The following is a 17,222-nucleotide window of genomic DNA, read 5'->3' on the forward strand; positions in this document are numbered from 1 at the left end:
CCTTTGAACACTTCAAAACACCATTTGAGGTATCCCCCAAATACATCACTGAATATAAACACCATTAGATACACTCAAACACCACCAAAATCACCTAAACTAAGATCAACACCACATCCCACAACACCCTACAACCCTTACAACCCCCACTGTTTTTTCTCAGTTTTAACCCTTTTTAGCTCATTTAAGTTAATAGGGGGACTACAGTACATCAGAAAGTCGTCCAACACTCCCAACTCCCACTCACTCACACACATTTTGTCACAATATTGCCTTTTTCCCAACTTTTTTCTCGTTTAACCCTTTTAGCTCATTTAAGTTAATAGGGGACACATTACATCAGAAAAGTCACAAAACAACCCCACATATCATCTTTTTCCCGGTATCTCTAACTTGGACTACATTAGCCCACAACCCTCATCAATTACCAATTTATTCACTTTCCCTTCTTTACACCTGAATCTTAAAGTAACACATTTCCTCCTACAGTACTAAAATTCTAATAAAATCCTCTCCATACCCATCTCCCTGTATCCCACATAAATTAATATTATACTCCATCAACTACCCAGTATTAGTTACATGTTTCATCACCCTCCATTCTTTTCAATATATCATGGTCTTTCGTTTCTATAATTTCTTTTAAAATATTCACACATTACCTTTATATTCAGTAAAATCTCCCCATATTTCTAATTAAAACCCTCCCCCTTACACCTCATATCTCACTGCGTATTTCTCACATCCTCCCACCCATCGTCATTGCCTCTTCTGAACACACACAAAAATCACATTACATCCACAAATGCATCTCAAATCCAGTAAAATCCCTAATTCAAGATATTCACAAAACTCTATGACCATCAATATTACACACATACACACACACACACACACACACACACATTACACACATACACATTACCACATACCTCCTACCCCTATCCTAACCCAATTAACCTAACCTTACCTAACTTATCCTATTCTAACCTATCCTAACCTAACCTTACCTACCTATCCCCTAAGGCCTAACCTAACCTAACCTAGCCTAACCTAACCTATCCTAACCTAACCTATCTAACCTGGTCTAACTAACTGGCTTCCCAACCTTGCTAACCTAGCCTAAGCCAGACCTAGCCTAACCTGGTTTAACTTCTGAACCTTGCCTAACCCTGCCTAACTTCCTTCGAACCTAACCCCTACTTGTCTAACTAACCTGTCTAACCAATTGGCAACCCCACCTGTACAACCTCTTGGCCTAACCTGGCCTAGCCTAACCTGTCTGAACTAACCTGGGTCCCTAGCTCCTACTTGGCAGCCAACCCCTAGCCTCAACCTAACCTAAGCCAGACCTGGCTAGCCTGGCTCACCTACTTAATTTCACTAACCTATTCCTAACCTGGCTTCTAACCTAACTTATTCTAATCTAATATTCCTAAGTGGCTACCTAACTTATTCCCTGTAACTTAACTATACCCCACCTAACTAATTCCTTGAACTTAATTGGCTAACCTGAATCCCTAACACACCTGTCTTCACTAACACCTAACCTGGTTCTGGAGCCAACCTGTACACTTCCAGCAGAACCTGCCTAACCTACTTCTAACCTAAGCCCCAATGGCTAACCCTTCCAGGTCTACCTAAGGCCTCCAGCCTACCTGCCTAGCTGTTCTACAACCTATCTAATTCCTAACCTAATCAGGCCTATCCTAACCTTGTTTCCTAACCAACTTCCAACCTAACCTAACCCAACCTAACCTTACCTATCCCTACCTAACCTGGCTAACCTAACCCTAACCTATCTTAATCTAATCTAACCTTGCTAACCATTTACCTGGCCTAACCCTATCTTAACCTAACCCTTCAACCTAGCCAGAACCCTTAACCTAAAAATATATTGAACACTTCCAAAATACATTAGTACTCAGAATTACTTTGAATTGACTCCATTTTTGGATATTTCCAAATTAGTTTTGGAAAAAACTTTATCGTAAAATCGAACATTGTTTTCTTGTTGGTAAACACACAATGGTCAATGGTAGAAATATTTACTCGATTTCGAATAGAAGCACTGATCCTCGCTCTGAGAGACTATTGTGGGTCACCCTCCCTCCCTCAACACCACTGGATAATGCGTTCTCACCCAAAGGTATATTTAAGATAATCATGAACACCTGCGTCAACTCAGGACAGACAGACGCCATGAAATGCAGGGTAACATCTAACCTAACCTAACCTAACTCCCTTAACTAACTCATCCAAACAACTCTGAATCTAACCTAACCTAACCTAACCTATATACTAACTAACCTAATCCATCAAACACCTCCAAGATAGCTACTAACCCCAATTTGCCCCTAACCTAAGGCAGCTTTACACCCCAACCTGCAGGAGGCCTACCTGGCCTCTTAACTGTCCATCCTAACCTATCCCTAACCCCAATTTAACCTAACCTGGTCCTAACCTAACCCTAACCCTAACCCTAACTTGTCTAAGCTAACAACTAACTTATCCTAACCTAACCTAACCTAACTTATCCTAATCTAACCTAACCTAACCTAACATCCTAACCTAACCTAACTTATCCTAACCTAACCTAACCTAACCTAACACCTCTATCCTACCCTAACCTAACCTAACCTAACCTAACCTTGCCTAACATAACCTAACTCCATCAAACACCTCGAATACTACCTAACTTAACCTAACCTAACCTTACCTAACATAACCTAACTCCATCAAACACCTCGAATACTACCTAACTTAACCTAACCTAACCTACGTAACCTACCGAACCTAACCTAACCTAACCTAACCTATCCTAACCTGTCCTAACCCAACCTAACCTATCCTAACCTAACCTAACTTATCCTAACCTAACCTAACCTATCCTAACTTAACCTAACTTAACCTAACCTAACCTAATCTAACCCAACCTAACTTATCCTAACCTAACCTAACTTATCCTATCCTAACCCAACCTAACCTAAAATAACCTAACCTAACTTATCCTAACCTACTCACTTTGAACACCTTCAAAACACTCTCATACATCATTTGAGACCCCCCCTTTTCTCAATATCTCTCATCCACAACCTTTATCATCTCACTACAGAACAACCCCAAGATTACTTCGAACACTCTCATAAAGCATTTGAGTACTCACATAAACACCTTTGAACATTTTTCCAAACAACACTGAAGCACTTCCAAAATATCATTTTGATTACTCCCAAATAAGATTTGACAGCTCTAATTTATCTACACTTACACATTTCATTAAATTACAACTCATCCCCCCCCCCCAAACTCCTCCCTCATTCTCCAGACTTTACAACATTAGCACAAAAAAAACTAACTCATACACTTATGACATGAGACATTACCATATCTAACACACTGACTAACTTTGAACCAACTCTGAACACCACTGATCTTCAAAAAAAATACTCTGCACATCATTTGAACACCTCCACCTTGGTTCAACCTGTTGTACCCTACATTATCTAAGAACACTATATCCGAGACGATTACCAGATTTTATGATCCCCATCACCAAGATCACAGAAAACACACATTTTTTTTATAATTATTCACACAAAAATCACGATCACCAATTCCATATCATGTTTACCGTCATCTATCAACACTAATCACCAAGATCACCAAAAATCTAAGATCATGCATCTCAAAACTACTATGATCACTGAAAACACTTATTTTTAAACATTCGCACAAAAATAAGACATACACAAAAATACCACAACACTTCCACCAACATCTATAACATAACATGAGCACTATAACATATCACTATCACAAAAAAAAAAAAAAAAAAAAAAAATAATACACAAACACCCACATATTATACATTTCAATCACAAATTTAAGACATGAGACATACACACCAAATCTAAGACATTCACCTCCAACTAAGACATACACATCACCCCTAAAACATCCTTCCTTATTCATTCCGTATATCTCCTAGAGCTGTTTTAACCCCGACGGATCCATCACGACGTAGGAGCCAGAGTGTAGTAGGTGTTGTTGGAGTAGTGATGGTTCCTCTGGCTCCTACGTCGTGATGGATCCGTCGGGGTTAAAACAGCTCTAGGAGATATACGGAATGAATAAGGAAGGAAGTTTTAGGGGTGATGTGTATGTCTTAGTTGGAGGTGAATGTCTTAGATTTGGTGTGTATGTCTCATGTCTTAAATTTGTGATTGAAATGTATAATATGTGGGTGTTTGTGTATTATTATTTTTTTTTTTTTTTTTTTGTGATAGTGATATGTTATAGTGCTCATGTTATGTTATAGATGTTGGTGGAAGTGTTGTGGTATTTTTGTGTATGTCTTATTTTTGTGCGAATGTTTAAAAATAAGTGTTTTCAGTGATCATAGTAGTTTTGAGATGCATGATCTTAGATTTTTGGTGATCTTGGTGATTAGTGTTGATAGATGACGGTAAACATGATATGGAATTGGTGATCGTGATTTTTGTGTGAATAATTATAAAAAAAATGTGTGTTTTCTGTGATCTTGGTGATGGGGATCATAAAATCTGGTAATCGTCTCGGATATAGTGTTCTTAGATAATGTAGGGTACAACAGGTTGAACCAAGGTGGAGGTGTTCAAATGATGTGCAGAGTATTTTTTTTGAAGATCAGTGGTGTTCAGAGTTGGTTCAAAGTTAGTCAGTGTGTTAGATATGGTAATGTCTCATGTCATAAGTGTATGAGTTAGTTTTTTTTGTGCTAATGTTGTAAAGTCTGGAGAATGAGGGAGGAGTTTGGGGGGGGGGTGAGTTGTAATTTAATGAAATGTGTAAGTGTAGATAAATTAGAGCTGTCAAATCTTATTTGGGAGTAATCAAAATGATATTTTGGAAGTGCTTCAGTGTTGTTTGGAAAAATGTTCAAAGGTGTTTATGTGAGTACTCAAATGCTTTATGAGAGTGTTCGAAGTAATCTTGGGGTTGTTCTGTAGTGAGATGATAAAGGTTGTGGATGAGAGATATTGAGAAAAGGGGGGGGTCTCAAATGATGTATGAGAGTGTTTTGAAGGTGTTCAAAGTGAGTAGGTTAGGATAAGTTAGGTTAGGTTATTTTAGGTTAGGTTGGGTTAGGATAGGATAAGTTAGGTTAGGTTAGGATAAGTTAGGTTGGGTTAGATTAGGTTAGGTTAGGTTAAGTTAGGTTAAGTTAGGATAGGTTAGGTTAGGTTAGGATAAGTTAGGTTAGGTTAGGATAGGTTAGGTTGGGTTAGGACAGGTTAGGATAGGTTAGGTTAGGTTAGGTTAGGTTCGGTAGGTTACGTAGGTTAGGTTAGGTTAAGTTAGGTAGTATTCGAGGTGTTTGATGGAGTTAGGTTATGTTAGGTAAGGTTAGGTTAGGTTAAGTTAGGTAGTATTCGAGGTGTTTGATGGAGTTAGGTTATGTTAGGCAAGGTTAGGTTAGGTTAGGTTAGGTTAGGGTAGGATAGAGGTGTTAGGTTAGGTTAGGTTAGGTTAGGATAAGTTAGGTTAGGTTAGGATGTTAGGTTAGGTTAGGTTAGATTAGGATAAGTTAGGTTAGGTTAGGTTAGGATAAGTTAGGTTGGGTTAGCTTAGGATAAGTTAGGTTAGGTTAGGTTAGGTTAGGATAGGTTAGGTTAGGTTAGGATAGGTTAGGATAGGTTAGGTTAGGTTAGGTTAGGTTCTGTAGGTTAGGTAAGGTTAGGTTAGGTTAAGTTAGGTAGTATTCGAGGTGTTTGATGGAGTTAGGTTAGGTTAGGTATGGTTAGGTTAGGTTAGGTTAGGTTAGGATAGAGTTGTTTGATGGAGTTAGGTTGGGTTAGGTTAGGTTAGGTTAGGTTAGGATGTTACCCGCATTTCATGGCGTCTGTCTGTCCTGAGTTGACGCAGGTGTTCATGATTATCTTAAATATACCTTGGGTGTGAACCGCATTATCCAGTGGTGTTGGGAGGGAGGGGTGACCCACAATGAGTCTCTCAGAGCGAGGACAGTGCTTCTATTCGGAAATCGAGTAAATATTTCTACCATTGAGTGTGTTTACCAACAAGAAAATAATGTTCGATTTTACGATAAAGTTTTTCAAAACTAATTTGGAAATATCCAAAAATGGAGTCGTTCAAAGTAATTCTGGAGTACTCTAATGTATTTTGGAAGTGTTCCAATATATTTTAGGTTAGGTTCGGCTAGGTTAGGTTGGGTTAGGTTAAGATAGGTTAGGCTAGGTAATGGTTAGGCAAGGTTAGATTAGGATAAGATAGGTTAGGTTAGGTTAGGCTAGGTTAGGTTAGGATAGGTAAGGTTAGGTTGGGTTAGGTTAGGTTAGTTAAGTTAGGAACGGTTAGGATAGGTTCTGCTAGGTTAGGTTAGGTTAGGTTAGGAGAAGTTAGGTTAGGGTAGGTTAGATTAGGTTAGGTTAGGTTAAGTTAGGTTAGGCTAGGTTAGGTTATGTTAGGTAAGGTTAGGTTAGGGTAGGTTCGGTTAGGTTAGGTTAGGTTAAGTTAGGTTAGGTTAGGCTAGGTTAGGATAGGTTAGGTTAGGATAGGTTAGGTTAGGCTAGGTTAGGTTAGGTTAGGTTAGGATAAGTTAGGTAAGGTTAGGTTAGGATAGGTTAGGTTAGGATAAGTTAGGTTAGGTTCGGTTAGGTTAGGCTAGGTTAGGTAAGGTTAGGTAAGGTTAGGTTAGGGTAGGTTCGGTTAGGTTAGGTTAGGTTAAGTTAGGTTAGGTTAGGCTAGGTTAGGATAGGTTAGGTTAGGATAGGTTAGGTTAGGCTAGGTTAGGTTAGGTTAGGTTAGGATAAGTTAGGTAAGGTTAGGTTAGGATAGGTTAGGTTAGGATAAGTTAGGTTAGGTTCGGTTAGGTTAGGCTAGGTTAGGTAAGGTTAGGTAAGGTTAGGTTAGGGTAGGTTCGGTTAGGTTAGGTTAGGTTAGGTTAAGTTAGGTTAGGTTAGGCTAGGTTAGGATAGGTTAGGTTAGGATAGGTTAGGTTAGGCTAGGTTAGGTTAGGTTAGGTTAGGATAAGTTAGGTAAGGTTAGGTTAGGATAGGTTAGGTTAGGATAAGTTAGGTAAGGTTAGGTTAAGTTAGGTTAGGTGGATAGGTTAGGTTAGGTGTGTGTGTGTGTGTGTGTGTGTGTGTGTGTGTGTGTGTGTGTGTGTGTGTGTGTGTGTATGTGTGTTAGGTGGTCATAGAGTTTTGTGAATATCTTGGTTACAGTGATTTTAGTGGATTTGAGATGCATTTGTGGATGTGAAATGTGATTTTTTGTGTGTGTTCAGAAGAGGTGTGTTGGGAGATGGGTGAGTGGATGTGAAGAAATGCGGGTGAGATGGCGAGGTGTATGGGGAGGGTTTTTAATTAGAAATATGGGGAGATTTTACTGAATATAAAGGTAATGTGTGAATATTTTAAAAAGAAATTATAGAAACGAAAAGTTATGATATATTGGAAAAGAATGGAGGGTGATGAAACATGTTGTAATAGTTGGGTAGTTGATGCGAGTATAATATTAATTTATGTGGATACAGGGAGATGGGTATGGAGAGGATTTTATTAGAATTTTAGTACTGTAGGGAGGAAATGTGTATTACTTTTAAGATTCAGTAAAAAGAAGGGGAAAAATGTGAATAAATTGGTAATTGATGAGGGTTGTGGGTAATGTAGTCAAATTAGAGATACCGAAAAAGATGATATGAGTGGGTTGTTTTTGTGACTTTTTCTGATGTACTGTGTCCCCTTATTAACTTAAATGAGCTAAAAGGGTTAAAACGAGAAAAAAATTGTGGGTTGTGGGTGATGTGGGGTGTTGTGTGGTGTGAGTGAAGTGGGTTGTGGGTGTTGTGACTTTTTCTGATGTACTGTGTCCCCTTATTAACTTAAATGAGCTAAAAAGGGTTAAAACGAGAAAAATTGTGGGTGTTGTGGGTTGTGGGTGTTGTGGGATGTGGGTGTTGATCTTAGTTTAGGGTGATTTTGGTGGTGTTTTGAGTGTATTCAGTGGTGTTTTAGTATTCAGTGATGTATTTGGGAGTACTCAAATGGTGTTTTGGAAGTGTTCAAAGGTGTTCAAAGGTGTTTTGAGTGTGTTCAAATGTTGTTTTGAAGGTGATCAAGGGTGTTTTGAAGGTGTTCAAGGGTGTTTTGAAGGTGTTCAAAGGTGTTTTGAGGTTATTCAAAGGTGTTTTGAAGGTGTTCAAATGTTGTTTTTTGAAGGTGATCAATGTTCAAGGGTGTTTTGAAGGTGTTCAAAGGTGTTTTGAGGTTATTCAAAGGTGTTTTGAAGGTGTTCAAATGTTGTTTTTTGAAGGTGATCAAGGGTGTTTTGAAAGTGTTCAAAGGTGTTTTGAAGGTGTTGAAGGGTGTTTTGAAGGTGTTCAAGGGTGTTTTGAAGGTGTTCAAAGGTGTTTTGAGGTTATTCAAAGGTGTTTTGAAGGTGTTCAAATGTTGTTTTTTGAAGGTGATCAAGGGTGTTTTGAAAGTGTTCAAAGGTGTTTTGAAGGTGTTGAAGGGTGTTTTGATTGAATTCAGCGGTGTTTTAGTAGTATTCAGTGGTGTAATTGGGAGTACTCAAATTGTGTTTTTTGGAAGTGTTTCAGTGTTGTTTGGAAATGTTCAAAGGTGTTTTGAAGGTGTTCAAATGATGTGCAAGAGTACTTATGTAGGTGTTCTGGGAGTATTCAGAGGTGATTTGGAGGTGTTCGAATGATGTTTTGGAGTATTTCAGTGTTTTTTTTTTGGTGATGTTCAAAGTGACCTGAGATGAAATAGTTAAAACGAGAAAAATGTCTAGACTTGTGTTGTAAAGAAATTGTGGATTGTTTTGGGTATTAACGAAAAAAAATGTGAAATTATTTGGATTAACCTGGGTTAAGAGTGAAAATGTTTTCCCTATGATGTACGTACTATATCCCCTTATTAAATTTAATGAACTAAAAGGATCGGCAAGATTCAGCCTGTATGTGTGTGGTCCTTTTTAGTTCATTTAACTTAATGAGAGGAATACTGACGTCACTGACCGCCGAGTAAACACCCTTCTTAGTTCATTTGACTTGTTTAGACCTGTAGTAAGAGAGAGCACCATGCCCCCATGGAGGAGTTCATTTGAATGCTTACCCCCAGAGGGGGGAATCCAAAAAACCTTGATCCAAGGAGATGGAGTCATGGTATTATCGAGAAAATTTGGGGTGAAAGGAGGGGTACCCAAAAAAACCTTGATCCAAGGAATTGGAGAAATTCAAAACCCTTGATCCAAGGAGATGGAGACTTTGATTTCGAGAAATTTTGGGATGGGGGTGAAAGTCGGAGGGGGAATTTCGAAAACCCCATAGGGGGGAATCCAAAAAAAACTTGTATTATCGAGAAAATTTGGGGTGGGGGTGAAAGTGGGGGGGGGGGGAATCCAAAAAAACTTGATCCGAGGAGATAGAGGAGAAATACTTGGACATAGAGGGTAGAAGTGGATGGTTGGGGGAAATCTTTGTAATATTGATATCGAGAAAACTTGATCCGAGGAGATCGAGACTTTCGAAACCCCCATAGGGGGGAATCCAAAAACTTGGTAATATTGAGAAATTTTTGGGATTGGGGGGGTGGGGGTGGAAGGAGGGACAATCCAAAAAAACCTTGATCCAAGGAGATGGAGAATTTCGAAAACCCCATAAAGGGGATCCAAAAAACTTGATCCGAGGAGATCATAAGAATTTCGAAAAAAACCCAGAGGGGGGAATCCAAAAACTTGGTATTATCGAGAAATTTTGGGGAAATGGGGGTGTGGGGGGTGAAAGTGAGAGGGGGAACCTTAAAAATTTGATCCGAGGAGATGGAGAATTTCGAGAACCCCATAGGGGGGAATCCAAAAACTTGTATTATCGAGAAATTTTGGGATGGGGTGAAAGTCGGAGGGGGAACCTTAAAAACTTGATCCGAGGAGATGGAGTCATGGTAATATCGAGAAATTTTGGGATGGGGGTGAAAGTGAGAGGGGTAACCTTAAAAACTTGATCCGAGGAGATGGAGAGCACAAGAAAATGAAATTCAAAAAAAATTCGAAAAAAATCGGAAAAAAATTCGAGGCGCGGGGGCGATCCGGATGACGCTGCAGAAGGCGCAGCAGAAGGCCCGGGCGGGGGTCACGAAGGGCGCGGGCGGGCGCGCGGGCGGGGCGGGGCGCGCGGGCGGGCGCGCGGGCGGGCGCGCGGGCGGGCGCGCGGGCGGGCGCGCGGCGCGATGGTGGGGTCGCAAGGCGGGGGTCGTGGGGGTGGGGGTATTGGTTGGGGGGTCAAGGGTGAGGTAGTCTCGAGGGCGAGGTCATGGTCAAAACCGGAAGTAACACCTAGGTGTGAAAAGGTGACCCTCCAGCTGCTGGTCCTAGACCGGATACCTCGCTCAGTGGAAGGTCTAAACCGGAAGTCCTCGCTCTGTAGAAGGCCCAAACCGGAAGTTCCTCGCTCCGTGGAAAGCCCAAACCGGAAGTTCCTCGCTCAGTGGAAAAATCGACTACTTATATATATATATATATATATATATATATATATATATATAATATATATATATATATAACACTCATGAAGTGCATTCTTAGTCCACACAATCATAGAATACTGACTGCTACGGTAGAAGTACAATGTGTGTATGTGGGTGTGTAGGTGTATGCCTGCATAATACACTGACAGATGTCAGGAGATGCCTTACTCCCTCCCACTCCCCATTTCCCTGCACATCTGGCTGCCTCAAGGTCTTAATGTTGTCATCTCAAGTTTGATGGCTTATCTTGGCTACGGTATGTTGATACTTTTTCTCTTCTTACTATGATGTGAATGTGTCAGATGTTTACGTTCAGTTCTGGAAGATGTTATCCACCCGCCGTTATCTTTGTTCTTGTAATACACGTGATGAAGGTACACTTACTTCGTGATATTTAGTCAGGAAAATGAAGAAGAAAATATAGAAAAGATGTATTTGTTTTTATGATAATTTCATAACTTGTTTTACATTGAGAAAAAATGCATACCAGTGATCGGTTCCAAGAGTTTTAACCCCTAAGCCAACTTGAGACCAAACTTTATTGATCGCCTGGTCAACCAGGGTAGGTCGAATTCTCTCGTGAAAGCCTCTACCCCTATTCCCGAGATATTTTAATATCCTTAAATAGAATATCACTGGTATACGATACCCGGCATATTCTCCTCCAATATCTAATGTAATATGACTATAACTAATATTCATAATATAATATTAATTGACGTTTATAAATTGTATAATTCCATCGTATTTTCATATGTAATTTCTGTGACTAGTTTATGCCTGAAGTTAGAAGCAAAGCATTATTCATTATTTCTCAACTCACCATCTTCCCTTAAAATTTAAAGGCCATTTGTTTGGATATAAACTTTTAATGTGTAGTAATTTCTTCTTTGTTTTCACCACAATCAATACCGATAATTGTACTTCATGTCATGTACTGCAGTATACTAGATATAAATCAAAAAAGTTACCGCTTTAATGCTTGACTTCGTACCCTGATTTACGAGTTGATACAGTCTACATCTTGTTTTTACAAGTGTTCTAGTAATTTTTAACACACTGAGTGGCCTGCATCGTTGAGAGCTTGAGTTCAGTATTTATCTATGCAAGATAATACTGTTTATCATTAATAGAGTTGTAACCTCTTGTGGTGATAAATATCCAGCAATGCGAACATTGACAGTTGTACCAAACATTTGTTTACATACCTTTGTACATTAGCTTACAAAGAATGTATGTTTAGTTATCTTACCCAAAAATTATTATTATTATTATCATTAAACGCTAAACCCACACCAAGAAATTAAATAATCTATTACACATTATCCGTGGCTGATACACATTATTACGAACAACGCCATAATGAAAACTAAGAAAAGATGAGACTAGTAAGGAAAATGGATGAATTACATGAAACAATCGAAAAGGATAAGATGGACGACAGGACAAGAGGAAAAGTGAGAAGTAATGCCAGAAGCCAGTTAGGGGGAAATATACATTAAGGGGCACGTAAGTGCCCCCCGTCTTCTAATAACATGTTCATTTTCCCATATAATCTACCTTGTACATAATTACTATCGCATTTCCTTTGTTTCGTAAGGTGAAATCCAGGATCTTTACTTAATTCATGGTATAACTTAACAAATCTTTGAGGACAATTGTGTTATACCATGAATTAAGGAAAGATCCTAGATTTCGCCTTACGAAACAGACAAAGCAAATGCGATAGTAATTATGTACAAACAAAAATTTTATTAGAAGACAAGGGTACATACGTGCCTCTTAATGAGTTTATCCGAAGAGGCGGCTGACTGGGGGGTTCAGAAGCATCATGATGTGTAGTGAATGTGTAGTTAACAACTGAGATCGCAGGATATGTGCTCTAGCCCTGGAGCCAACCTTCTAATGTTCGCCGGTTAACTAGCGGGAATTAACCCTGCCACTGTACCTTTGAACCCTTGTATGTAGTTAACACTTACTGTGTCATTGTCTATTATTATTATTATTATAATCAAAAAGAAGCGCTAAGCCACATGGGCTATACAGCGTGTCATTGTCTAGAATCTAGATTCTACATAATTTCACGGATTTACAACTTACGTAGATGAATGTTTCAGAGAACGGACTAGTTGATAAATTAGACACATGTGTAACATTTGGGTATCTTTAATGAGGAAACGTTTCGCCACACAGTGGCTTCATCAGTCCATACAGAGGAAAATGGTGAAGAACAGGAGTTTGGAGGTAATCAGTCCCTCAGCCTTGAGTTAATGTTATCAGTCCATCAATCTTGAAAAGAATACAGCATATGTGCAGTGCCTGGAAAATGGGAAGTGACAGGTTTGATCGGAGTATGGGAAAGGTAGTCAAAATTCCTAAGATCAAAGTACTCTCCTTGGCCTGGTCACAGACCGGGCCGCGGGGGCGTTGACCCCCGGAACTCTCTCCAGGTAAACTCCAGGTACTTGTGTACACAAGTGTAAAATTAAGCGTACCGAGTAGTGTTGGAAATAACATGTATACTTGGTAGAGCCCAACTATCATTGAACATACATATTTGTGTGTTGTGTTTCACCACCGATGTGATGTGTTATTACAATCAAAACTAAGCGCTAAACCCACAAGGGCCATACAGCTCTGAATGTGATGTGTAATTATTTCCATTCCCTACAAACACTACCCAGGTGCATAGTGATACCAGAAGCGTAGGATAAAGATTTGAGACGAGGCTACGGCCCTTACGAATTTAGAGTTTTCTATTAATAATAATAATAAATGGGTAAGAAAACAGTTTTGAAAAATCTAGCATTTTATTCTAAAATTTAATAATACTGTACAAGGCAAATGCCATCTATTAAATATTTCCATCATAGGAACTTAAACTCTTAGGAATGTCTGTTACATTGGGTATTAATAATGTACATTGTAATAAAGATATTTCTGCATTAAAATATTTGTTAAAAATCAAAATACAGTAATACAAACAATATTACAAATATCAATAAGCAGGACAAACGGTTTACTAGTTTTCTACTCCATAATGTACAAGTTCTGTTAACACAAATACTCTTATATAAACTTACGTGACACTGGTTCACAAATAAATACATCGATACAGACCATCACATATTGGTAAAAAATAGACAGCGTTAATGTCACCAATACACTAAACAAAAATAAATATTACTTTTATTCTTGTATTTACAACCACTTTGCAAGAACAGACTATATACACAAACACATGATACCTTAATGTTACCTGCACAACCATGTGCTAGAAATATAGCTTACACATTTTAAATGGAACAATTTCAGCTATACTTTATATCTGAGTGACAGTAGACATCTACCAATAAACTTAGGTCATTTCTACAGTGTAATCAGAGATGCTGCCTCCATGTTTTGCGGTACAATATAACAAATATTACTAGACCTACTTTTACATTGCGAAATGTTTGAGCCTTTTTAGACTCCACTGGTGAAATGTGATCAAGGTGAATGATGTGATCATACAATGCACCTGACTGCTCACGGTAAATAAATGATAGTGAATCGAGTGATGGTATGGTGTGTTAAGTGGTATGTTATGGCATGTAAATGTCTTGTAAAATGAAATGACTATTGCTATGATACGAAACGCGTAAAAACGAAAATGTGGTCTTAAACCAAAACTGATAAATACAACATCATTACACTTTGGTATAGCAAAAACATTATCTGTTCATTTAGTTCTCAATTATTTTTTTTTTTCGTGGGGAAGCGCTAAAAGCTGTAGGAGTCATATAGCGCCTGGGGAATGGGAGATAATCAAATTTGATCTAATGAATAAGAGGGTAGTTCCACTTGTTTAGAACAAGAGCCCTCTACTGGCATCAAGGCGCCCTTTCAAGGGACGGTGACTACTAAAAGCACTCATAATTAACTTCACAGGTGTTTACTTGAATCTTAGGAATTTAAGCAACTGTTGATACTGTGTTCCTTTACACATTAATTTGCTTTCCGATAAACACATGTGCAACACCTGCGTCTCCATAAAATACCCAAGTGTTGGACATACTATGTCTTTTTACCTTGTCGATATTCTGTACTATTAATGTTACAAAATTTGCTTTTCCCCAATAGCACCATTTTAACTTTTTTTAAGGTAGTATCTAATATAATTTTTTTAGTCAATACAATACTTTTTGGGAGGAATAAAAACCCTAATGAACCTAAATTTTGCAAGTAAATTACAGGAATAATTTATCCTATCCCTTCAAAATATGATATATGCTAAATTCTTACATTTTAGCCTTAAGTGGTGCAAACTGAAGCTGTTTGTGAAACAGTTTATTACTGTTTACTACTTATTTATCGAAATCACCAATTCGATATTATAAGACTGTGTGATAGGGTTACTAATTATTTCTTGTCCTAAGCATGTTGCCTTAGGATAATTTCAAGTACTGAGTTCACAACTGGGATGGAGAGCCAAAGCAACAACGGGTCTTTAATACCTTACCTCTTGACATTTTTCATGTCTTGAGGCGAGTCCCTATGTCAGTGTTGCCTTACGGCAGTATTCGCTGCTTACGAGTATACAGCTTCATTATTTCTAACGTATATTGAGTGTTAAGTCATTTTAAGATAGTATGAGTTTATCAGATGTTTGTTGTTATAGCAGTTGTTGACCATTACTTGGAAGCGGCCCATAAAGATCGAATAACACCCAAGTACCCATTAACGGCTAGGTTAACATAAGCAACGGGAGTAGGAAAGCTTGCCTTAACTTCTCAACTTGCCCGGGATGGATGTATGAGCAAGTTTCCTTACACTCGTTGCCTCTGTTCCCTTGAAGTAAATAGGTACCTGAAGGTTAGTCAATTGTTTTCAATCCCTTCCTGAGAAATGGCCAAATGTTATAACAAACATCCGAGGAACTTACTCCCTCAAAATAATCTGTAATTAGAAGGAAGAGTTGGGAACGCCTCACACTCCAGGATGAGGACGTTCTATCTTTGGTAGCAGAACCTGGTCACCGTTTCCTTCCACAGGACTGCAACTAGCCTTGCCGGGTCCCTGGGGGAACATTGGCGATTATTGTTCTTGCTGGAAGAACAGTACGAGGCTGTGGCTATCAGATAAAAATAATCCATATGCGGCTGAGCATCTGTCTAATCAATCTAGGGCTTTCCGCAAAGGATAGGGCGCTATCGACTTTCTTTGGTAGATCTGGTTCGGTTCGGTTCTTATAGAAGGATGCTCTGGTTCAAATATTTTGCTGTCAGAACTGAAACTGTAGTCTACTTCTATCGAGAAAAGTGTTCAGATTAGTCTTCTAATAGGAAAAACAGCTGAAGGCTATTCTTAAAAGTTCCAGTTTATGTTTTCCATTAAGAACTATACTGGTTGGTTGAAAGCTTCCTCAGAATAACTTAGCGAGTTTTACGCCTTTTTCTGGAGAACGGCGCTGACTATGGGTTAAAAAAAAAAAGCCCAGCTCATAGGTATATGAGCGATAATTTCTAAAGGAATCTTCGTCTGTAGAGCTGCACAGCCTGTAGTCTGTTATAGAATTGCACAACCTGTAGCCTTCCTGGCCTGAAAGGCTTGCAGGAAACTGTAGCCTCTGGAAACCATGTGATGCTCATGGTTATGAAAGAAATTCGTGTGGCACCGTTGGTTCATGCAAGCAAGTGTAGGTCATGCATAGAACCTGCTCCTGGCGCAGAGACTGTTTCAGGAACGTGGTAGTCGTTGAGGTAACTTTGATGGCCGAATATTCAGGAGGTGTAGGGCACGTTTTCCCTCAAAACGGCCACATTCTTCATGCTGTACTTCTCGCAGCGTCCCCACCACGACCACTTCCGGCACACCTTCTGTTTCTCGAACCTGAAGCAACGAGTTTTCACCACGTTGAAGAACACGTTGCCCACCATGTCTGCGGCACCAGTGCCAGCCATCTTCAGACATGCTTTAAATCTGCCGAAGAAAATAAATTAAATAAGGAGAGGGCATACAGTCTAGCCTATTAACTAGGTGACCCAAAACTAGTGTGCTAACATTCAATGTGGGGAACAAACTATTCCACGTAATATTCTTAATACCACAAGAACCTATAAATATTAATACAATATATCGAAATGTGCTTAAGCCAGTTTACAAAATTACAGTGCCAAATCCTTATACCAATAATATTTTTTTATAACGAAAAAACTAACGAAGTAATCCTGAGTAATATAAGTGTGAATGGAGGGGAAAACGAAACTGACAACCCATCATGAAGTATAGTGCTCACAGGTGCAAAACTTTACATCAATTATTATACTGTGTGATAGAATAACACTACGGAGTAATTGTACAAATAATTACATAAATATGTATATACACGATTGATAAATTGATTTAATTCCGACAAATATCTGACTATGGTGGTGACCCATAAATATAAAAATATTGAAGTAATTTTGATGGAAAAGAAATACTAATTTCATTTGTGAAAGTCATTACAGTAGTAAACCATCTAGGATGTAACCATCAATGATACTCAGGTACCTAAACTTGTGAATATGTTAAACCCTCATTGAATACATAAAAATAAGATATAACAAAGACAAGCTAAAACTAGTTATCACAACTTTAGCACCACTAGGCCAGACTTCTATCATACCCAGCTTATCAGATAATTATCTGTACTAACATGATGGA

General features: G+C 38.7%; 2 protein-coding genes across 3 annotated transcripts in view; one reads left to right on the top strand and one right to left on the bottom strand.

The window, feature by feature from the left end:
• Bet5 (blocked early in transport 5) overlaps positions 1-17,222 on the top strand; it is a 550,922-nt gene that overhangs the window by 430,928 nt on the left and 102,772 nt on the right. The window lies entirely within an intron of this gene.
• The window catches only part of LOC128686824 (group 3 secretory phospholipase A2), a 36,910-nt gene continuing 33,014 nt past the window's right edge, over positions 13,327-17,222 (bottom strand). For both annotated transcript variants that reach the window (XM_053773953.2, XM_053773960.2), the window contains exon 6: positions 13,327-16,496. In XM_053773953.2, coding sequence (XP_053629928.1) covers positions 16,298-16,496 — 199 coding nt within the window. In that variant the 3' untranslated portion in view covers positions 13,327-16,297. The remainder of the gene's footprint in view (positions 16,497-17,222) is intronic.

This window comes from Cherax quadricarinatus, chromosome 1, assembly GCF_038502225.1.
Source record: "Cherax quadricarinatus isolate ZL_2023a chromosome 1, ASM3850222v1, whole genome shotgun sequence".
Taxonomy (NCBI): Eukaryota; Metazoa; Arthropoda; class Malacostraca; order Decapoda; family Parastacidae; genus Cherax; species Cherax quadricarinatus.